At 43.1% G+C, this 24,619-nt stretch overlaps 1 protein-coding gene across 1 annotated transcript; it reads right to left on the bottom strand.

Moving 5' to 3' along the window:
* Nucleotides 1-449: 449 nt before the first annotated feature.
* Nucleotides 450-20,352, bottom strand: LOC139641470 (sodium- and chloride-dependent GABA transporter 2-like). Its single transcript, XM_071515881.1, has 15 exons — nucleotides 20,232-20,352; nucleotides 17,347-17,590; nucleotides 16,643-16,777; nucleotides 13,521-13,661; nucleotides 12,592-12,682; nucleotides 12,327-12,459; nucleotides 11,559-11,693; nucleotides 9,897-10,000; nucleotides 9,254-9,378; nucleotides 8,213-8,325; nucleotides 7,823-7,960; nucleotides 7,572-7,674; nucleotides 5,004-5,104; nucleotides 3,735-3,905; nucleotides 450-3,193 (listed from the first exon to the last, which is right to left on the bottom strand). Exons 1-15 carry the CDS (start codon nucleotides 20,244-20,246, stop codon nucleotides 3,038-3,040), a joined length of 1,905 nt encoding a protein of 634 aa, XP_071371982.1. The 5' UTR covers nucleotides 20,247-20,352; the 3' UTR covers nucleotides 450-3,037.
* Nucleotides 20,353-24,619: the final 4,267 nt, after the last annotated feature.

Genomic DNA, 24,619 nt, shown 5'->3' with positions numbered 1-24,619 from the left:
TGTGTGTGTGTGTGAGCACACTCTGGATAATTACTCCCCCCTCCCTCCCTTCTCTCTGCCTCACTTATTTCACTCTACAGTTTTTGATTCAACTCTCTTCTCTCTTTTTTCACTCTTCCGTTAAACTACTCACTCTCTCTTTCCCTTCATTTCTTCACTCTCTCTGCAGAACGCAGGTGTGTTGCCAGCATCCATCTGTTACCATGGCGCTGAGGGAGAGAGCAGTGTCTCCTGGGTGACAGGTAGCCTCGGCCACAGGTATTCTCTAAGGTGGAACACACACACACACACACACACACACACACGCACACACACATTTGCACACACAACTTCTCACTCAATTTGTCTCTCTTGCAAGAAATTTCTTTCTCTCTCTCATGGAAGAAATCAATACAGTCAACACACACAAGCATGTTTATCCATAAAGTAAAGATATATATTTTTTTCCATTTAGATAAGAAAATGATGATACACATACAAAACAAGCCCATTTAAAAATAAAGAGCCATATCAAAATACGGCCCAGTAAACAGAGGTGACAGAACACTTGGATCAGCTTAAAGTATCTCAGAGGAGCGTTCAAAAGGATTTCAGTTTGATTTTTGACCCATGTCTGAATGACAGTGCACAGAAAAAAACACCTTCAAGTTACCATAGAGAGCATATTACACGTCACACTTACTCAAAAAATATCCATCACCCTGGAGTTTTTGTACCATAATAATAAAAAAAAAGATACATTTCACCAGTGAACAGCACATCCCATCCTGTACTACAGTACAGTTTGTAATGGTGAGTTCAAAATCCCATTGAGACGCATTGAAAGGACCTCATGTTGCGTAATACAGTAAGAAGGACAGAATGAGAGCAGTTCTCAAAGGAAACCCCCTTACAAACTCAAGAAAAAGTCTGAGTAATATATGATATGGAATGTTATGAATTTATTTTGCCCTTTAAACAAACGGATGGGGGTGACTTCTCTTCTAAACTATACTTTTTTAAATATCCACACATAGATTCACACATTTTTTAAATTCTCTTTCACTTTGATAAAATATAATACTGTGGATCTCAGTGTGTGCAAAAAATGCATTTTTGAATCCTTTTGCATCAAGACAATGTGCAGAAGATCAAGGGAGGAATACCTTTTTAATCAAATGAAGGTATTATTGTACAGTGGTAAAATGATTTCTCTTAATTTACTTACTCCTAACGTATCACCCCAGAACCAAATCAACAAGCTCTTATGGTACAGACAAACATAACAGCATATTTTTAAGCAGTTGACGTGTTGCTATTGCTTTCTTTTACACATTACAGTGCTGTCAAACAGCAATTTCTTATTCTAAAAATTCAAATCTCTTTACAGTGCATAGAAAATGAAAGTCATTTCTTGACTTGCCATCTCTGATTTGCAGCTGTTGGGCAGAAAAAGCATCTGAGGAGACATTATAGCTAATGTGAACATTCATAGTTCTACTACACAAGTTACCATTCAATCGTCTGACCCTGTGCTACAAAGTCCTCTACAAAGAGCAGTCAAAATTGGAGTGGCATAGATTTTTTTGCAGTTCGCTTTTCAAATTATTTTCACATACAGTACTTTTGAGTTTTGAATGGATTTTATACATTTTTTGTTTTTCCACACAGCAGCAGTTAAATACTGTACATAGCATTTGGTGGCAGCTGATAATCTTGCTAAAACTCTGGCCACTGAAAATGTAAAAACTTTGTATTGGGACTGCATAAAACAATTCACATACTCTTGGTTGCATGGATCCCAGGTTGACAGCTGTATTTCAGTACAGTGTATAGACACTTCCTTTCACTTTTGCAGCAAGTGCACTTAACAGCAACTAGAGAAACTAGAGATGCACCGACACTGTTACGTGTCAGAAATTAAATCAAAGCAAACTGATTATATATAGCAGCTTCTTTCCAATAGAGAAAAATGGATTAATGCAGATCCAAATCATATTTGTATCACCCTGACCACGGCCATGTAGCCAAAAACATTTGGTTGAATAAATAAAGCATGAAACTAAAAGAAAAGAGAAGAGTGTGGAATTGTTACAAAAGCCTAATGTCTACAAAACGCTGGGTGTGCGTTCTTACTTCTGAAGTAAAGCCTCGGTATCGGCCGTTACTTGAAGTTTAGTACTTGGGTAGTGGCAGTAAAAAAGTGGTATCGCAAGAACAAAACCCTTGTGCTGTGTACGAACACCAACATGAGCAGTACCTGTTGTGGGCATAAGGCATGTTATGACCCATGGTAACTCTGTGATATGGCTATCATAGAGGCTAGGAGCCGCTAGGGGAGGGCACATACAAAAAGTTCAGATGAATCAATGTATAAAATGTACGTCTGACTCATAGAGCCATTTCAGATGATACCCAAGTCATTCAAACAGAATGAAAGATATATTCAATGGAGAGACACGCACAGCTAAGCGGACATGCTAACACACCAGCAGGGACACACTTGTCTCCCACTTGCTGGTTCCCATTGGAACCATGTATTTTTAGATTTAACATCTACTTTGTGTTTTAGTTGGTCATGCCAACAGATATGGTCAGAAATGATGATTTCGTAATAGCAGGATTGCTGGTGAGTTAGCTGTGCCGTTTGCCTTGGATGGCATGTGTTTATCTGTGCAGATCTGAAAAGACTCCAACAAACAATAATAGTAGCATCTATCCAATTCTGTGTTTTAAATCTGTAATCAAAACTACTTCTCTGAGGTATCTTGATGTGAAGGACATATTTGTTCCACCATAATTAAAATAGACAAAGACGATCCTCTTGCTACAGGCGCTTTTGGGAAACTGGTCCTCAAACTCATTCAGGCAGTAAATAACAAAGAGAATGAAAGAGTCAGGGATGTTTAAGAGACAGTGGTTAAGGTGTAGGAGTGTGTGCCGCCACAGTAGGGGGGTGGGACCAGGTCTTGAAGGAGAAGAAATAACCTTTGACCCTCCCCTTTGCCACACCTGATTGGCTGGGCAGCGTCTGTTGGGATGGTGTCGTTGACCGTAATCAGGTCTTATGACCGTCGATGATGTCGGCGATCGGTTCCTTGGGCTTGTCGGTCAGGGGCAGGGCGGAGTCGAAGGGGAGAGCCGATCTGTCGGTGGGGAAGTGGCGGAGGGCCAGCGATGAGTCCTGGGCCGGGCTGCACAGACGACGGAAGCGCTGTAGGGTCACAGGTCACAGTTAGTCAGTTCTTCTAACATCTTAACATCCTGGTCCATCTTAACACGTCTTTTAGTCTAGTGATGGGTTTTAAAATCTTATTTCTCTTCAATCACATCATTTCTTGATCCTGACACTTGATACTGACACTTGTTTCTAGAAGATCCCTGATCAAATGAAACTGCATTGGAAACAAGGGGAATTATCTCACCCCACTGACAGGATTTTTCACTTGTTTTGAGGAAAATAAGACTCAATAACAGACTAAATGGATGGACAGTTTTTGCAGGGTAATTACAAATCTGATGAATTTAGGAGGTAGTGTTACTGGTTTGCAGTGCACAGGGCTCTATTTTGAAGAAGCATATGTGTTCCTAAGCTAAAAAAACAAAAGCACATGAGAGAAATGAGGAACAAGATCTGTGAACAAAAATGTAAATCCCCATCTATATTTTGAAGTTGTACATGTGTTCCATAAATGTATTTTTGGGAACACACGCTGCAAAAATGACAACATGGAGCCCCGAGTGTGTTGTCTAACCTGTGGCAGGGTCCCCGGGGTGGTGGCCAGGGCGTAGATGGCCCAGATGGGGAGCAGGGAGACAGAGGAGAGGGTGAGCAGCCAGCCCAGGGCGGTGGCCCAGCCCGGAGCCTCCAGGCCCTTCACCAGGCTCAGCGGAGACCAGCGCACCAGCGAGAACACAAAGGTGCCCTGCAGGAGAGAGGATGAACGAGACCTGGGTCAACTGGTATTTGCAAATAGGGAAATATTATCGTTTATCGCCTTTGAATAGAATTATATCATGATATAATAATGATATTGAGTTATCGTGATTATGGTTTAACCGATTTGGGTTTTTGAAGGCAAATACAGATGATATTTTGTCTGGATATTCAAAATCTTTAAAATTAGACCATTTTCATTCAGTATTACAAGTATACAAGTATTCAGTGTTCCCCCATATTTTTATTCTTGGCAGGATGGAGACAGCATTTAAACCATGGGACAGTAAAACTCTCCACTGAAGCCCAGACTAATGGAATTCTTTTTGGGTTAATTATAGAGGAAACTCTGGGATATAATAATGTATTGGCAAAATGATATATCAGTCTAACCCTCATTATGATACACAATTATGTTGTCCAATTTAATGATGAAAAGCTAATACTGCTTAAAATCTGAGATCTGAAACAAATTAGGGAATATTATTTGAAAATTTCCTTTGAAAAGTTCCTTGCGGTATAAAACTCAAAAGATTCTGTGGGTCCAAAAAAATCAGTCTCCAATTCATTTTCTATGGAGAGTCTCCAGACGTTAAATATGCTGCCATCACAAGTATCACATCTTAAATCTGTGGTTTCTGGCTTTGGGAGAAAGAAATGCTCACAATTATTGATTGGACTATCTTGAAAAACCTTGAAACAATAATACCTCAGGTGATGGAATGTCTGTAAAACTAAGCAAACACTGTCTGCTAGCAAGATCAAAGACAACATAGAAGAAAAGGAATTCCTGAGCAACACACAGACAGACAGACAGATAGATAGACAGATAGACAGATAGATAGATAGATAGATAGATAGATAGATAGATAGATAGATAGATGGATATATAGACAGAATTACAAAAGAAATAATGTATAAGAGATAAAGCGCGAGAGACAGATCGATCAACAGAGAGATACATTTGTATGAAATCATAAACATGCCCTTTTCCACAATGTATGCTATTTCGCAGCAACCAGACACCAAACAGTGTGAAACAGTGTCAAGCAGTGTCAAAGCAGGTCAGTGGTGAAGGGTCACTCACAGTGCACACAGCTGGGGTCAGGTATTTCCAGCACAGCTTGAAGACAGGCAGGGGGCTGTAGCCAATCATATCCCTGATGTTGGCGCTGAATCGGTCCGGACCTGTGGGCAGAGAGGCACAGCTTAGCTTTGTGTGGTTTCGGTTTGGTTTGGTTTGGTTTGGTTTGCAACTGGCTTGTTATTTTTGGTTGTAGTGGCCAACTTTGGTGTTTTCTTTCCCCAGTATCCACCACTCTATAGAGGAAAATACAAGGGATTTGAAAAGTCTTGGAAAAGAGCTACTGTAACACAATCTGCACAAATGACTTTACCATTATTCGATTTCGCCATTTCACATTTAGGAGTGCGGCTAAATAATCCACGGTAGTAGCTGTAGTAAGTAAAAGTGGTGGTAGTAGCAATACTAGTAGTAGTAGTAGTAACAGTAGTATAAGTGATAGTAGTGGTAGTAGTAGTATTGCTTTACAGCATGGTTCACAGTAACAGTAGTAGTGGTAGTAGTAATGGTAATAGTAGTAAAAGCAGTGGTAGTAGCAGTAGTCATAATAGTAATAGTAGTAGTAGCAGTAGCAGTAGCAGTAGTAATAGCAGTAGTAGTGGTAGCAGTAATATGTATCTCCTCTTTATGGCTATGGAAGACAGTAGTGAACATTCACTATTACAGACCAAACTGTCCTAGAACATATGAATAGCATATTTCACAGCTAAAATTCAGGGACATTCCCCTTTAATCTGTGAAACCAACTCAAAGCATGTGACAGGTTTCCTTCCAAAATACTGTATATCCATGTAAAAAACAACATTTCAAAAACATAGGTGGTTACTACCTCTAAAATATTGCCAGTTTGTGAGCAAAGGGTGTAACATAGCTCATAACTTCAGCAGTAATAGTGAATTTTACTTGTAATGACAGAAGTGATTTGGTAAGAGTAGGTGTTCCTTTTCTCAGATGGTAGAAACCTCATCCTGGGATGAAACCCCTTCATATGGATCAGTGCCCCACTGCTGTAGGCCCACACAGCCGAGGGCAGAGGAGTGAGAGGGTATGAGAGACTACTTTAAAAAACGTTAAAATCCCACGGTCATAAAAAAGTGGAGAAGGTCCACTGCAGTCCTGACCGCTGCCTTACCCAGTCCACTAAAACCCCCTCTCCTCCTCTCCTCTATGCTGCTGCACACAACTACCGCTCTGAGACTCATAAAAATAGGTTTCCTTGGTATTCCATGTGCATACACACACACTTTCTTCTCCAGCTTACTCAACTTAACCATATCACTTGCAATGGTACAGCTCTGTGCATTTTTACCACTATGATTTTTACCTTGTAGATTTATAGCCAAGCCCTTGACAACACTAGCTTGTGTCTGAGTAATGATAGCAAGGAATCTTTTATTAATAATCAGCATCAATGCAGTTTTGAATATATTCTCAACTCTTTTAGTCTTTTACAAGCACGGCCCTATGAATAAAGCTAATGAGTCACTGAACTGGTGTAAGCCAGACATTTTTAACCTTCTTCATAATGGGATATGCAGTGAGTAGCTCATTATCACTCTTGTGACACCACTCATGCTGAGTTCAAACCTGAGTCAAATTACATTCCAAGTAATTCTCAGCAATTGTTTTGCAAGGAATCAGAATCAGATGGGCGGAATCAGTTTCAGATCAGTTGTTAATCACAATTTAAATACTCAAATACTTTCCTGTGATTGACTGAATGTTCTGTCACTTATTGTGTGTTATCCTATATGGGACGTTCCATCCATCTTCCACTTAAACCATAAGTATTTTCAAATACTGTACAGACTCAGGTCTGGCTGGGATAGGGGCTCCCTGGGGCCGCCTGGCTGAGACTGTGAGGCGACGGGGCCCGGGACTGATTTAGGGCCTGGGGGAGACAGACATGGGCCTGGCTAACAGCCAGTCTCTACTCCATACAATGGTGGGTAGCTACAGCCACGTTAATATACTGTCTACCGGCCCCAACTGGAATGCAGCAGGAGGGGAGGCAGTGGACTGTGTGACTGTGACTGTGTGTGTGTGTGTGTGTGTGTGTGTGTGTGTGTGCATCAAACTTGAACTATATGTGATGGCAGAGTAATAAAAATAGTTTAAATCAATGCATGGCATTGTTCTTTTGTATGTTTTTCTATATAAAACTGATGTATAATAGCAATAATCCACTTGAAGTTATGCTATGAATAATAAAAAATAAATAAATGTAATTAATTTTGTCACTTTCTGCTTTGGCAGTGTGTGAAATCCCATTGTCATGACAATAAAGCACACAGAACTGAACTGATCCCTGTACTGTATGTTTCTAACTATACCCACACACAACACACATACACCTACATACACATGCATGTATGTGCATGTGCCAACACACACACAACATCCCCTGCCTATCAAAACTGTCGTAGAGTAACTGAGTAACAGAATTTAACGTACAGAGAAGAGGAAACAGAAGAGACGATAGAGAGTGTGTGAGGCAAGAGGAGAGGAGAGGAGAGGAGAGGAGAGGAGAGGAGAGGAGAGGAGAGGAGAGGAAAAAGGATAGATTCGTACCGTAGACCCAGCCGATGGCCAGAGATTGGAAGATGGAGAGGAGCAGCAGGCTGGCTCCACTGCAGGAGAAATGGTCGTAGATCTGGAACACATACAGGCCGCCCTGGAGGGAGGGAGGGAGAGAGAGACACACAAAAAGACAGAGAATTCCATTATTCCCTAAAAACCAAACAGGCTAGAGGATCACGCACACCTTCTCCTCCATCCCTATCCAACTCCAACCACACACACACACACATCCATCCACCTACCGGCGTGACCATGACCAGTCCTACTAGGAAGCAGACGATGCAGACGAACAGCAGCAGCAGCTCTCTGCGGTGGCCGCGCCTGATCAGACTGGGGTACAGGTCACTCACCGACGTCATCAGGGCCTCCAGACTCACAAACTGGAAGACAAGGGGAGGGAGGGTCAGCGTGTGTGTCGTCAGTGAGTGTGTGTGTGTGTGTGTGTTGGGGTGCAGGTCAAAAGGAAATCGTACTGCATCATCATCTGTCAAATCATGTCAAACGTCAATTACCAAAGTGTGCGTACGTGTGGTAGGTGTTAAATGGTTAAGACACATAATACATCAATGCCATTAGAAGTGATCTATCAAAGTCAGTCTGGGTGTGTGTGTGTGTGTGTGTACATGCCCGACCTGTGTGTCCAGACCCAGCATGATGATCATGAGGAAGAAGCAGACGGCCCAGAGTTGAGGTAGAGGCATCATGGCTACGGCCCGGGGATAGGCGATGAAGGCAAGGCCCGGCCCTGGGAGGAACACACCACCAAAGAAGAAGTATAATGAATAAAGGCGATACCTCTTATTCAAACATTAAACATATGACATATACTATTGGACAGGACATGACATAACACATCAGGAAAGCACACAACAGAACACGGCAGGACAAGACACGACACAACACAACAGGACAGGACAAGACATGACATGACACAGCAAGACACAACATGACAGGACACTAAACAACAGGACACATGCCAATCACATCTTCATCTAAAGCACATTACAGAACCATGAGTGTGTTCATTTTTAGCATTAGAGGCCTCAGTGGGAAACAAAGCCCTAACCCTGGGAGTGTTACAAAGCCAAAGAGCAGTAACTGCGTCACTAGTGAAACTGAGAAAAATGAGTTTATCTCCTGTTCTAACAAATGTCTTGTGTGTACCGAAGTGGACTATATATCATTTGGTAGCATTTATGAGTAAAATATTTGTTGATATAAACTGTAAACCCAAGTCATGACCTTTAACCTTTAAAACACTAAGTACTGTTGTTTGCCTTATGTAGGTCAGCATGCTGTACCTATTGAGCTACACTGGACTCTTACCATAGTATCCATTAGATGTAAATTATTGATATGGAGTATTTCATTTGGAGATGCCTTTTATTAATGATTACTATGACAAAATGCCACTTAATGCCAATTAAGCCACATAAGTTTGATCCAAGTTTAAAAGAACTGATTGATTTGAGTATTTCTCTATTTGCTTCTCTTATTCTTCTAAACCAGATGACATTTAAAACAGCTCAGCCTGAAATACTGCAGCAAATTACTTTAATTAGCTTCTTTAGAGGTTAGCCTCTTTTTCGCTGTCCCTTGAACTGTTTTCCTAAACAAGACCTCTTCACTTCTACTAAGGGAAACACTGTTTCCATCTCCAGCCCCCGGGTCACCTGACTGGGCCACTGCTGCTATGTCGACGCCCTGCTCCTGGGCCATGAAGCCCAGCACAGAGAAGATGGCAAAGCCTGCCAGGAAACTGGTGGCGCTGTTCAGCAGGCACAGCAGGAAACAGTCCCTGGAAGGAGACACACACACACACACACACACACACACACACACCATTCATCATTAAGGGAGGACACAACTTCAAGGAATGCAGGTACAATTAGGAGAAACAATTTAAGCTATGCAACACAAAAATGAGCCAAAACAATCTTAAGGCAATAAAAACCTGTAAAACCTGGCTATGATTCAACACATTATTTTCAAAAATATTGTCTGGCTCTGGCCTGCTACATACAAGACATGGGGTAATTGCTGGGCCCAGTCTGTGTTTCTGTGTGTGGGTGTGTGTAGGTGTGTGAGTCCTAGAGTGTGGGAAACATGGCGGCGAGGGCTTTTCTTTAAGGTGGGGCTGTATCAGTGTGTTTTCTCTGTCCATTCCAGCCATTCCTTCTGGAAGCCATCAGACCAGTGGGAGCTTTCATCCATTTCAACGAATTCCACTCGTCTGATGTGGAGACTCAGGAACCGTTATGTGGGTAAATTGCTTTTGTGTGTGTGTGAGTGTGTGTGTGTGACAAAGTGTCTCACTTGTAGCAGTCGTTGTTGTATTTGTTGTAGCTGCCCAGGGCTGTCAGGCTCCCCAAACAGATTCCATAAGAGAAAAAGATCTGGGTGCCTGCATCCATCCATACCTACAGACAGAGAGAGGGAAGGGGGGATTGGGGGGGGGGGGTTGGTGGCAAATTAGGAAAAAGGTCAGAAGATAAGAAGACAGGAGAGGAGAGGAGAGGAGAGAAGAGAAGAGAAGGGAAGAGAAGGGAAGAGAAGACAGGAGAAGAGAAGAGGAGGAGGAGAGGAGAAGAGTTGAGAAGAGATGACAAGAAAAGAGAAGAAAAGAAAAGAAAAGAAAACAAAAGAGGAGAGAAGAGAAGAGAAGAGAAGAGAAGAGAAGAGAAGAGAAGAGAAGAGAAGAGGAGAGGAGAAGAGTCAATAGCAGCTAGCAGCAGGGCAGCAGCCCCACAGTGTAAAGCCTACAGGACAGAATGTACTGTATGTAATATCTGGGGCCTCTCACTGTCTTCTCCTCTGGTGGATGGGACTCGGGGTCAAAGGTCGATCAGATACTGCCAAGCTGTCTATCTTAAAGACATATGGCTGTTAAATAGATTACATCAAAGCCCAGTCTAACACTGCTCCTCCACCCAGTACAGTATGCAGATGTGGGTCAAATAGTGTGTGCAAATCAGTCTTACAATACAATGAGTACCTGGAAGTTTGCACAAGTGCAGGAACAGCACTTGAGAGTTCATTTAATGTATTTTCCTGTGATTGATAACTTTCCTGACACTATCTGAATGTGCTGATGCCGGCAAACCCCACCCATCTGGTATGACAAGAATGTTAAAACAAACACTGAGAATTATTTGCAAATAGTATTTGACCCATGTCTGAGACGTCATCACAGAGTGCGTCAGGATAAAAAATGTACTGGCGTTAATGGAAACGTTGTGAGACATGGTTTCAGATGTCCGTTTAAAACGTTGAAGGTGTATTTGTACCAAATCACACAAAAGCTGAAAGTGATATTAACAACTTATGGAGCCCGGCAGTGGCTGTCCTGCAGGGGGAAAAAAAGTATTTAATGGTAACAAAGTATTAACTCATGCACACAACCTGCCATTGTGTGTGCAAAAAAAATGTATTACATAAAAAGTGTGCCAATAGATACAAAATATGTGCATGTAATAAGTAGAGCCAATGCAACTAATTATGGTGAGCGAGTGGAATCGGTTTGAAACCGGCTGCAGGAACTAAATCGAGCACTTTAGAAATGTATGCATTTATTAACTTGTGGCACGTGTTGCTAACTTACTCACACAAATTATGAAATTGTGCATAAAAAATTAGGTTAAGAATTAACGAGGGAATGTATCTTGTGCAGTCAAATTAAGTGAAATGAGGGCATGACATCTATCTTGTGCACACACAATACCATCTTGTGCCCTCAATGCAGTAAACTGTGGCTTTGAAAAGAGAGATTTTTTTCTCCTGTGGTCACTACCGGGCCCCGTTACAACTAGAGCTACAACTTATGTTTCTGCGATGAGCAGTTACACAGCAGGGTGACAGGGTGGGTCAGCCTACCTATAGGAGCTGACTGGAAGAATTTCTATTGGCTGCAATGGAGAGTTGTAATGTTGCATGGTCTAAAGGCATCTTAAGTGTATGTGTGTGTTTGTGTTTATGTACCTGTGGGTCTGCCAGTCGGGTGTGGTTGGGTTTGAGGTAGTAGATGATGCCTTCGGTCGCGCCAGGCAGGGTGGCACCGCGCACCAGCAGCACAAACAGCATGACATATGGGAAGGTGGCTGTCAGGTACACCACCTAGAATGTACACAGCATCCAAGGATGTGGTCAGGACAGGAAAAAAAATAGAAATATTAAGAAACAGGAAAGGAATCTCCGTTACAAATGAATGGGTGTCGTGTGCTCGAAAAAGGATGAAAGACTAAAAGAGAAGACCCTGAAACGTCGCATTCTTAAAACATTTGGGCCGACGGTGGCTCTTGACAAGGCTGGTACAGTACGCAAGAAATCTAATTATTACGGCTGCTTTCTGAAAATTCAATTTGAGGTCACATTACATTATTTAAACGGACAGAGACGGTAAGCCTAAGACGGCAGTGACAGATAAAAAGAGAGAATGTGTGGGGCAACCAAGTGGCTCAGGGGGTTAATTTGATTCATTAGGTTTCAAGTCACTTACACACTATAATCTGTCTCATGAAGCAGAAATGGAAGCGTTCTATGGTTCAGGCAGGACAGGCGGTCTATTTAAGGTGACCTGCTTCTCACTAATTGCTGCTATAAACTCCAACGCACATGTCCCTCTGTTCTGTGTCTTCAAAAACAGATTAAATTCCCTATTTCCTTGCTCTTTCTGCCTGTCAAGACAGAAACCGTGACACTCCTGAACATGGAGGAGAAGGCGACCGAGTTTGTGTGTTCTCCTCTCACCTTGCCGGTGGACTTGACTCCCTTCCAGACACAGAAGTAACAGACGAGCCAGACGATGGCCAGACACAGAGCCAGCCTCCAGTTGACTGGACCCAGCTCGTCTAAATTGTTGGACAGATGGAGCACCTCACGCCTGAAACGCACACACAAACAACACACACACACGCTTGTAAACACACTATTGTTAATACCTCACACCCCGCAGTACTGGCTTGCATCTAGCACACTGAAAACCACCAGCGAGAAACAAGGAAGCAACACTCACTCCCAGAACTCCATGACTGGGGAGGTGGCGTTCTCAGGCAGGCTGGTCCCATTGGCTGTCTGGTTCTGGTAGCTGAACAGGACGCAAGCCTCTGTAGGACGCAGACACACACGCATACACACACCCTAGTTACACCTCACACATTGAAACAGTGATCACAAAATCAGCTTTAATCCTCTGACAGAAACTATTCATATACCTATACTTAGGCTATCAAAACGTGAGCTATCAATTCTTGAAATCAAAGCAAACATCACCAATTTATGAACAGATCAGATACAAATTAACTTCCTAATCTGGGTTTAAAGATATAAAAAAAAACATTTAAAGTTTCGCGTGAGTAGGGGGACTGTTCTTCAACCAGAGGACACGTGCTCAAGCCTCCATGTCGCATCCGCCCTGCTGAGGCGTCCTTGAGCAACACTATAAATCCCTCCCAGCTCCAGGGCTGCTGTTGTGTAGCTGACCCTGACCTCTGACCTCCCCTGAGGTGTCAGATATAGGGGAGGGGGGGTGAGCGGAAAGAGCATTTCCCTACAGGGAACAACTAAGCATGTGATCATCATTAAAGTGTAGCATTTTCACATCATTATATATAATTACTAAGTTAAATTTGAAACATCGTAAACCAACGAGACCATTGCTGAGAACACTGGCAGCATTAACCGGCTTGTACGCTGCATTTTACATTTATTTATGGGAAATGTGGTCTTAACTGAGAAACACTAGAACGATACCTCTGGTATGAGATAGAGGCTACCCATCGTCTCCACAATAGTCAATTTGATAATTATACCAAGGTATCATGATTAATTGATAGACAATGATATATTAATGTTCAAAAATGTCCTTTATTGCTGATGAGATACAGATTAGTTTTCAGATATCGCTCCCTATCTGTCAGGTACAGTTGGATGTTGCTTACTGACCGGTGTTCCATGTGTTGTTACAGTGAGCCCAGGGAAGCTCCGCCTGGAAGCTGTAGGCCAGGTAGAAGAGAGCCCAGGCCAGGATCACAATGTAGTACACACAGCCGTGCAGGATCATCACCTGGCTGGCATACCCAAGACCTACACACACACACATACACACAGAGAGACAACGGCTGTAATGGTTTACACAAGCAGATATTGGCATTAAGCCATGTGGGATCACACACATTACATTACATTACGTCATTTAGCAGACGCTTTTGTCCAAAGCGACTTACAATAGTTCATTTTGTCAACAGTAGTGAAATCAACTGTGCATCACAGTCTTCATCAGCTACAACTTTTAATAGGAATAAGTAGCATTCGTTGAAATTTTGGAACCTGAGGTTTGGAACCTGACCATAGATTGCAGATAGGGAGGGGCAGTCTGATGTACTGCCCTGTAGGCGAGTACCAGTGTCTTGAATTTGATGTGTGCAGAGATGGGAAGCCAGTGAAGCGACTGGAAGCGGGGAGCGACGTGAGAGAATTTTGGGCTGCAGCATTCTGAATGCACTGTAAAGGTCTGATGGCAGAGGCAGGTAGCCCGGCCAGAAGAACGATGCAGTAGTCCAGGCGGGGGATGACAAGTGCCTGGACCAGGAGTTGTGCCGCTTCCCTCGTAAGGAACGGTCAAATTTTGCGGATGTTGTAGAGGAAGAACCTACAGGAGCGGGTTGTCGCTGCAATGTAGGCAGAGCAGGAGGAGTAACACAGTAGTGTTGTCAATGGAGATGGAGAGGACAGAGAGACACATGCAGTCACATAAACACTAACAAATGGGCATACACACACACACACACACACAGATATTCTATTATCAGACATAATGACACACAGTTTCATGAGTGGTTCCAAGTCACTTGACTTTCAGATGAAAGCATCCATTTATTGAGGCGCACGCCTTGCAGCCCACATAGATCTTCACAAGGAATGAATGAGTGTCTCGTGAGGGCTTGAGTGGGTCGACAAATGGCTGTTTATATCAGCAAATTGAATGTCTTGTCATCCTTTTTACGAAATTCAGGTCTTTCCCTGCTAACCAATGATCACCTATTTAATGTGAAAACTACAGAAGCACTTCTTGAACATTTGTCTGTGTAAGTTGTATCATCAGTGGCTGTGTACAAACATAGGCACCTTAGGAAGTAACCCATGTTCTCCACGCAGAGTTTGTCCCTGTGCTAACACATGGCCTTCGCACAACTACCTGTCAACACAGCACTGGTAACTCTGTGTGTCTGTGTGTGTGTGTGCATGCGTATGTGCATATATGCGTGTGCGTTTGAGTATGCAGCTGCGGGCCATATGGACCAAGGGGCACAGCAGCTGTCTTGAGCACTAGTTCTTGAGCACACACACACACACACACACACACACACAAATATATATGTAATGGAACAGGTTTAAATAAAAAAAAGCAGCCATATCAAGCCTTTTAGCTCTACATGCACTTTCTGTGTTTGCAGTGTGTTTGCCAGGTGGTCTAGCTAGCATGCTACGCTCCTTAGCTGCACCTGCACTTGAGAACAACAAGGTCCGCTTTACAAGAGCCATCAATCTGACAAAAGCCTCCTGAGTTTCTTCTCCATTACGATTTTTGACATTTTTGCAAACGATAGCCTAAAGGTTGGAGAGGTATGGCTGTAATTGGAATGTTGCCTGTTGGAATTAATGGACAGCTGGGTGGAGCAAGTGACACACAACAGCTACTGTCAATGTGCCCTTGAGCATGGCACTTGGACGTCAGGTTGACCTACTAGTTAAAGAGACCGTGTTTCAACCAGACAACCTGGGTTCAGGCCCTGTGTCGGCAAACATCCACCCTGATGACGTGTCCTTAAGACACTGAATCCCTCCCATCTGCTCTGTACCCGACTCTGACCACAAGTACAGACAAGAATGCAGATTGAGAAAGGCCCTGTGTTTGTACTGGGCAGCTTCCAGGTATGAATGTGTGCTGCTGTATGACTGTGACCTGTGTCTCTAGCTGTCCTGGCTCCAGCTCAGCAAGACAGTGGCCATACAGCCAGTGTAGCAAGATAGTGATCCGGCACCCCTAAATCGTAACATCCAGTAATGAGGAGGGTTTTTGTTCTGATTAGAGCCTTTTTGAGTAAACCGATCGCAGGTCTGTCTATTGATATGGCTTCATCTATGTCACTCCATTGTGGGGCAGCATGGACACTGACTGCCACTGTTTGGATTCATATCATTTACCCACAAATTAGTCATTCCATTCCAGTTTGAAATAAGTATGACTGGGCAGAGTGACAGATCAAAGTCCCTCATGTCCTTGCTGTATGGGCGGTCTAGCTTGCTATCCAAAAAAAATAAAAGTGTGGGGTGATGGAGTATATCTTACAGGTCTACCGAGAGATCGTAGGCCCACTGAGGGTTAGTTTAAACAGGAAATTTGGAGTTTGTGTGCGTACATGCTTCATATTTTGAATGAGCCTTTTTCTGAACACTTCAATGCATTCCTGCCATCCAAACATTTCATTGTCTCAACCGGCCTCCGCTCCCGAAGGGTTTGGATTAGCCGGGATCTAGTGTACGACTCAAATAGCTTCACACAGTGTTGTCAATCATGCCAGCTTCTGTTCCACTGGTGTAATTATGTATCAAGTTAATGTTTAACCATGATCCTTTGTTTATATAGCAGGACACCATGAGAACGAGATATTCAGCCTCAAGTGTGTGTGTTTTTACTGGCAGTCAGGGAGCGCTCTGATTGTGCACTACCTACACGTGCACGTCGCTGGCACTTTCTTTCGTTTTCTGATTGCAGTCAAATTGTTTATATTGTTTTTGTATTGATGCGGACGTGATTTCTTCAAACGATTGTGCCCGTACGGAGAAGAATGAGAAAGAAAAAGAAACGGTAAAAGAGAGAGGGAGTCAGGAAGAGAGAGAAGAGAAAGGGAGAGAATGAGAGGGACAGAGGCTCAGTGAGTCAGGAAGGAGATACAAGCAAGAGTCTGTGTTTGAGTAAGTTTTCCTTATTCAATTTCTACCTACGGCTTGCGTGTGTGTGTGTGTGTGTGTATGTGTGTATGTGTGTGTGTGGATGTGAGTACCTCCAAACAGCGGGCAGATGGTCCTCCAGGCACTGACCCCTCCCAGGCTGGTGTACTGTCCCAGCGAGGTCTCCAAGAGGAACAGGGGAATGCCGCACAGCACCAGGAACAACAGGTAGGGCACGAAGAACACACCTGGACACACACACACACACACACACACACACACATATACTATACTTGTGAAGACCTGCATTGATGACATTCATTCCCTCACCCCTAACCGTAAAGTAACCTTTACCCTAACAAAATCCTAATTCTAATCTTAACCCTAAACCTTATCCCCAACCTGAGGACCAGCAAAATGTCCGAACTTTGGAGGATTTTCCTCATCTTTCTATGCCTGTGAGGACATCTGGTCCTCACAAATACCGAAATACAAGAACATACACACACATAAATTCATACACACACAGCATGAGAAAGAATGTTTCCGCAATTCCTCAATTTTAGCAAGCAGATGCATAAAAATAGCTGTGAGACAAATTGGCAAATAAAGTAAACAAACAGTCCTCCCTGGGTTGAGAGAGAGAAAGATAAAGAACATACATGGAGGGAGAGGGTGAAAAAAGATAAAAAGACAAAGGCAGTTGACAGGTGGTAAGTGCCATGGGAAGGGGGATAGAGAGATGAAGACAGACTTTACAGAGAGACGTTATTCAGTCTTTTCAATCGCTTTCCCTCTGCCTTGCCAAATGCTGTACCTCCTCCGTTCTTGTAGCAGAGGTAAGGGAACCTCCAGACGTTGCCCAGGCCGATGATCTGCCCCGCCACGGCCAGGAGGAACTCGGCCTTGCTGGCCCACTGGCCCCGGGCCTGCAGGCCCTCCTTACTGGCCTCATTCCCCTTGGAGAGCTTCCCTCGCTGGGATCCGTTCAGCAGCACGGCCCCCTTCTCTGGAGCCAGGTCGGCCATGACTGGGTCCGGCAGAGACACACACACACACGTCTGGGGAAAGAAAAACAACGGCGAGAGAGAAGTTAGGATTAGAGAAACCAGTGAGGACGACACATATAAAAAAAAGTGGATGTTGAACCAGTTAGATAAGCCGCATAGAGGAAGACAAACAGCGAGAGAAAGTAAATACAACAACAAATGTCTTGCTTTCACTTGCGCGCACATGCTGCCACAAAGATAATACACTCGCACTAAAAAAAACAATGGTACAGAAAGCAAAGCAGGGTCCTTACATCGTGGCAGGCAGGATATAGTGAGTAGTATTAGGGTGTCTTCTCTGACGGTTGGTTTGGCTGCCTGACTTATCTGTGACGCTCCTCTCAGGGACGGACTTATGTGGGTGTGTGTCCTTTATCTGGATTCTGCAGCCTCAAGGGCAATCTTAAAAACTGTTTTACACTCAACACAACTTTTGCATCTGTTTGAGGCAAACGCACATTTCTGTCACTTCTCCACACAGATGTAGATTTTTGACAATACATAAATAGTTTTGTTCCAACATTTGGAGAAAAAAAGTGAAACCTACCATTGCTGAAGATTTGCTTTTACAGGGTAGGAGGTAGCAGTGCTTGATTGTTATTGCATAACATTTCTACACACAGGATCCTGCATATATTAGAGATATTGAAAGATGAACTTCACATTTTAGGGATTTAGCTGATGCCCTTATCCAGACTGACCAACAATTTTTTTTAAAGTAGAGGAGGAAGATTTGAGAGGGATCTGATTCAGGAGGGAGAGTAGGGATGTGAAGTATTTCTGAGAGATGAGTCGGACATTTTGAAAGTTACTATGATATTGCTGTAATGCTGTTATAGGGACAGTGTGTTGGTGGTACTCAATAGTGAGTTTATAATGACCTTATCATACTTTATGGTTACTGTACTATCAATTCATATACTAATGCAAATATTTTGAATTCAAAATGGCAGAATGATAGAGCATTTATTGATGTCAACCCTACTGGGGTTCCAGCTGTTGATTTTTTGAGGAAAATCCATTTCCTACATGTATTGGTTTGCATAGAAAATAATCTCAACCCTGCTGCCCTTTTTAACTCGTCCTTTTCCTTCATGTGGCCCACTGTTGTGCCATGTGACTCTGTGGTCATGATATAACTAACTACAATGCAACGGCAGCACATGTTGCCTTACAATGACAGTGAAACCAAAAAAAAAAACACGTCGTAAGAGAGAGACGAGGCTTTGAAGCCAATTTCTGTTAGCTTATTCCTAAATATCCTAGATATCCTAGGAAACCTCATGTTTCATGAGTGTCGTTGCGGAACTGAATGGTAGAGGCGTGGTTACAAATTCTCACGACCCTGTTATAAATAACATATACGTCTATTTTTGAACGAAACTACACTTCGTTTCAGTGTAAATGTACATTAACTGTCCGTGTGAATCTCGTAAATAAGGATAAAGGACAGGGAATGAAAAATGACACAGCCTACCTCCGCGTTTCTTGCAGACCGCTGCGCCCACCCCCCCGTCCGCTTGATTCAGATGGTTTGTTCCGGGGCAGCTCTCCGCAGGCTGCTCACCGGTCAGCGCAGCAATACAGTTTTACATTGGAGCTACATTTGGGGGCTAGCGTTAATAACAATAGAGAGGTGTCCGGCCTCACTGATGGGTGGCGACTGACTGAGTTGCTACAATGATGCTGCGAGGAAATGAAGTCACCCCGGTGCTCTTGCAAAAGAGACAGCCTTGCGGGGTGTTGTAGTGGGCTACACGTTTTTCGGTGAAAATAAATAAGACAAATTATGAATTGTCATTCTGTTTTAGTTTCTAGCACCTTTTATATTTCATTTTCTTGTCTACATTTTTATTTACCTTGATTTTATTCTTTCACTTACTTACAGTGGTGTGGGTGTAGAATTCAGTAATCTTATAATAAGTGAAAGTGGATGGTTAGGGTTAACCTCCCAAATGACAAAGTTCCCAAACTTCCTGTGACACATTAACCAGTCTGTAACATGTCTTAATAAAGTTTAACCGCTACTTCAAAACACTGTTGTAACTTGAGAAGAGTCAGCTTGTAGCCTATAACTTCAACAGACAGTCATTATAGTAGCAAACAGCCTAGACCAGCCAAACTGGTTACGCTGGTGACCATTTTATCATGCTCCAACCATAAATGCTGGTTTAGCAGCAGAGTAACATTGTATATCTTTTGGGCACTTTATGCTGGTCTTAGCTGGTGTTCTCATTTATTATCTTAACCAGCATCAGACCATTTCTGCCCAGCTAAGACCAGCAAAGGTCAGCAAATGACCAGCAGAGTCCATCAAAAACCAGCTGGGACCATCAAACAGCTTCAGCTGGTCTTGGCTGTTTTGTTCAACAGGGTATGCTAGCTTCTAGATATAGTAACTAGTGTGCAAATCAGATGTTTACAAGACTGTGATGGTTAGCTAGCTAATACGCTGGCATTATCTAAACAAAACCGTTCAGATGGGGAAACAACCAGTTAGAAATGCAATCAGCTGCCCAACTGTTGCCCAAGAGCTGAGGACCTCCAATATGGCCGCTACATCACCTGATAGCCCACTATAATAGCATTAGCGATAGGAGTACAGATCCCCATAGATACGCTATTACACTGAGTATAAGCAGATATCACTAACCAGTCTGCAAATCATGAGGCTTTAGTTTTTGTTGATCCATGTAGGTCACTGTTGAAACTTTGAGAAAAACATCAGCATGGCACTTCAGGATGGGAGACAGTGAAAATCCTACCAGTCGACTTCAGCTCCCTATCATGGACTGTGTTGTTGTGTACATGGTCTAGGCGTCTTAACCAGTTAGGCCACCACAGGCAGTTCTCAGCAAGTTTAACAGGCTCTGTCATTGCCCGTGCTCGTTCAGCTGAGCCTTTATGGCCGTAGTAAAAACCCAGGCTCCCGCTCGCACTCTGCTCCAAGGACTTCATTCAGAAAATTGCATTCCAGTGCAGAGACAGATTAGATTACACTAGTAGACGCATAAATCACATATGAAACTGTGGAGAATGTTGTACTCTGACTGTGTGTTTATCGCTGCAAGGGTCCACATACATGTAGACAAGGAGACACACACACTTGCACACACATACACCACAGACGCCAACATGGTGTTACATTGTACTGTGCTTTTTTTTGTGGCACTATCTGGCACAATTTTTACTAAATGAGGTGTTGGTGGTGATTAGTGTGTGTGTGTGTGTGTGTGTGTGTGTGTGTGTGTGGGGGGGGGGGGCGTAATTTGCTATAAGCATGGTCACTTCTTGGTGTTTGTTTGCTTAAAGAGAAAAAAACACCCTAAAACAGAATTCACATAACTCAGTTTTGGTTGTTTCTTGTTGCCATCAAAGTTTCTTTCAAGATTCTTAGTTCTCTGGTTCTCTTTTGGTTGTGGGAGAGAGTTGTCCATGTTCACATTATACTGATGAAACTGGCAACGATTATATGAAGGACATCAACTCTGTTTCAGTGTAGATTTTTGTTGGGGAAAGCCAATGGGGCCGAAAGGGGTCAAGAGTCAGGAAGTAGTAAAAAGTTTTGCGATCATACACAATGCACAAATTCTTCACCATCATCTTACACGTGTGCATTCACACACACACACACACACACACACACACACACACACACAGAGCCCTGCAGACTCTGCTTTGCTTCCCAGGGGGCAAATAAAATGGCAGCGTTAAGGCTCCCTCTAAACAGTGGCCATTGTTCTGTCCTGACAAACCTGTGGCCCCTGTAAATTGGGTGCCATGCTGTGTAACTCAGACCAGGGGTAGCCATGCACCACTGCTGCATGCTTTATGGCTGCTTTATTGGTGTCTGGCATCCAGGGCAGTGGGTCACCGATATACAGTGGTAGCCATTGTGGAAATCCCCCCCCCCCCCCCCACTATGCATCTATCTGCTGCAGAGTTTTCAAAAATTTTCCTTTTGGGGGTGAAGCAACATTGAAGCCCGCATGTAAAAAAAAAAAAAGTGGTGTAAAAACTGGTTTGATGGTGACATCTGCTCTGTGCACTTCCTCTGAACACAAACACAGATCAGCACACCCACGCTCAGTCTCTCAAACACATACACGCAGATTCAGATTCAGCACGCACATGAAATACAGTAGCTCAGAACACACACACATACACATACAGCATAGACAGTTTCGACGTACAGTAGCTCAATACACACACACACACACACATGCACACAGAGTACAATCCCCAATCAAACTAGGCATGATTTCTATGCAACAACAACAAGTTCACACAGTGTCATAGATGTGAAGCAGCCTAAACAGTTCGGCAGTATTGCAGAGAGGAGGCGAGTGAATGATCCTGGTTCAATGTCATCTGTAGACATTGCCATGCCTCCTAACGGCCACTAGGGGCAGATAGGCTAACCGTGAGTGAGTGAATGAATGAATGAGTGAGTTACTTTCTGGATCCACAGGGTGACTCACATCTAAAAACACACCCGTCCTATCAGCCTAAATCACAAAGTAGGGCTGCAACAGAGAAAAGCGTCACATCCCCGCTAACTGAGACGCTGTAAATATGCTCCATTTGGGTGAAGTCTCTGATTAAGTGTCTTTGAGCAAGACACCTAACCCCTACCTGCTCATTCACTGTATGTCACCCTGGATAAGAGAGCCAGCTAAACGCCTAAAGGGACAGTAATAAAGACATACAATAGCACAAAACACACACACACACCCTACTACTAGAATACCTGTGTTAATCACATCTGTGACATGTGGATAGACTTTCTCATCATCAGGCCGTATCTTTAACTATTAGACCAGAAATTCAAGCCAAGTCCTGGCGCTTTAGTCTGGTGTCTCAATATTCAGGTCAAACACACTGAAAGAAACCTAAGCGCTTCCGCCTCGCCCTTGCTGACCGGTTTCAACCCCTTGGAAATGTTCTTAAAATTCTGATGTGGTCAACTTAGGACCTGTAACTCCTCACCCCCCTCCCAACTTCTACTTCCCATGCCCTAAATAGGTAAACATTCCTGCGGCTTTACCCCCCTTCCTCTGCGAAAAACATACCTTGTAAAAGAGGAATCTTTTCGGCGTTTTATCCACAGCGTATAGGGTTCCCCCGAGGTTTGAGGTAGGCAGATTAATGATATATTCGTTATGACTAGATCTACGGCGCTGATAGTCTTTCCTGGAGATTTTATGGGAATGTGTTGAGGGGGCAAACCCCTACACCTGGGACTTACATGGGATATGCTGTAATTCTGGACCCAATTTCCCACTTTTTCTCTTCCTTTCTGATCTCTCCCCATTCTGTCTCTCCACCTTTTTTTCTCCCCTGTTCCCATTCAATCCACGGATCCAGAGTTTGGCGGACGCATCAGCCTCACGCTCAAGAAACCCCAAGTCCATGAGGTAGACCCGTCCACCCACTCATGTATCATCTTCTCTCCAGACCTAAACCCATTTTTTATGGGCTGTTTAGGGAACCAACAGATGGTTTTGAGAGCCCAGGATCATTTTGACAGGCTTGTATTGACTACAAAAACCACCTCCCAAATTAGTTTTAAATTATTGGGAGAGGGACTTTTCTGAAAGTACAAATGTTTTCTGTTTGAATTGACTTACTTTGACAGAAACATTCAGAAGTCATTGTGAGCCTCTTTATTCAGCTTGGATTAAGTCTAGACAAAATTAGAAGACCTTGCTTCTCTGCGTGGGAGTCTCCCTCATCAGTTAAATAGCCTATAGGGGAGGACGGTGTAAGTTGAGCCCGTGGGTAAGATGAGCCACCCCTTGTTTCCAGGCAACAATACACAGAATTATTCATGCGATCATAAATTTAGGAAGAGTAATTAATTTGAACCTGAACCTGTGATGCAGGAGAGCACATTAATAAAGTGGTAAGAGAGCCAGGTAAAAAAAGTATGTCATGACTCTTGTATCTAAATGGCCAATGGCTTACCCCAGTCCAATTACATTTACATTCAATTAAAATATAGTTAATTTAAATGCATATATGTGGACACATGGTTCACTTTTCTAATACTACAAGGCAGATATTATTATTAGAAGACTACAAATGCAAAACAAACAGGGCACTGAATGAAAATCTAAAAAGAACAGCCAGAGGGGAAGTCAATTCAATCAGTGTCAAGAGAACAGAAGGTAGACAGAATGACACTGAGGAGATCCACAAAGGAGAAGTATCATGAATAGGTTATGACAGACACTCATGCATAAACACGCTCATTGCATTGCATAAAAATTGCGATGACAGTTGTTTAGAGCCAAGTTGTGCATCATTATCCTTTTGGAAATAAGAGAAATTAGCACCATGATATGTTGAAGTAAAGTTACGTTGCTATAATGTGATAGAAGAAGACATGGGGCCTTCTCACAGGACAGTGGAGAGACAGATTGTCTGCCCCTGCACACTGGAAAGCCCCTTGTGAAAGGACTCTGTCAAGGACAACAATAAAGGTTTTAAGTTGTGTAACATTTTACTCCCATATGGTACATCTTGCCCTGTCCTTTTGCTCAATTTCTCCTAAACTGGGGTACGTTGCTCCAAAAGAACAACTGTTTTTAATGGGTTGTAGCTCTAAAACGATTTTAGTTACAGAAAATGTTTTAATTTCCATGAATGTCCAACAACCTTAAATATACATAGCAATTACTGTCTGTAATAAATGATGGCACAAAATTGTAGCACAAAAAGTGGCACTTTTGATCCCATTATCCCCTATCCTGTCGACAATCATCCTCCATCTCTGCTTTCAGCAAGAGCATACATTACATACTGCTTACTGTCATGTAAGGATGGATGGTGGCGTTGATGTCTGATTGTGCCTGTGTGTGTATGTGAATATGTGTATGTGTGTGTGTGTGTGTGTATCTGTGGGTGTGAGTTTACGCAAACCCTTCAAGGGGTGACACTTTAATAAGACGAATGAATGGAAATAGTGCTCCTGCCAGATCATTTTACAGAAAAGGTGGAATGTGGACAAACACCCTGCCAAACACCTTCCATCACTCC

Source organism: Centroberyx affinis, unplaced genomic scaffold (assembly GCF_046629955.1).
Source record: "Centroberyx affinis isolate AG114_WGS23_722 - 3 ecotype Tasmania unplaced genomic scaffold, CSIRO-AGI_Caff_v1 ptg000375l_1, whole genome shotgun sequence".
Taxonomy (NCBI): domain Eukaryota; kingdom Metazoa; phylum Chordata; class Actinopteri; order Beryciformes; family Berycidae; genus Centroberyx; species Centroberyx affinis.
Note: the sequence above shows the minus strand (reverse complement) of the source record. Positions and strands in the feature narration are given on the sequence as shown.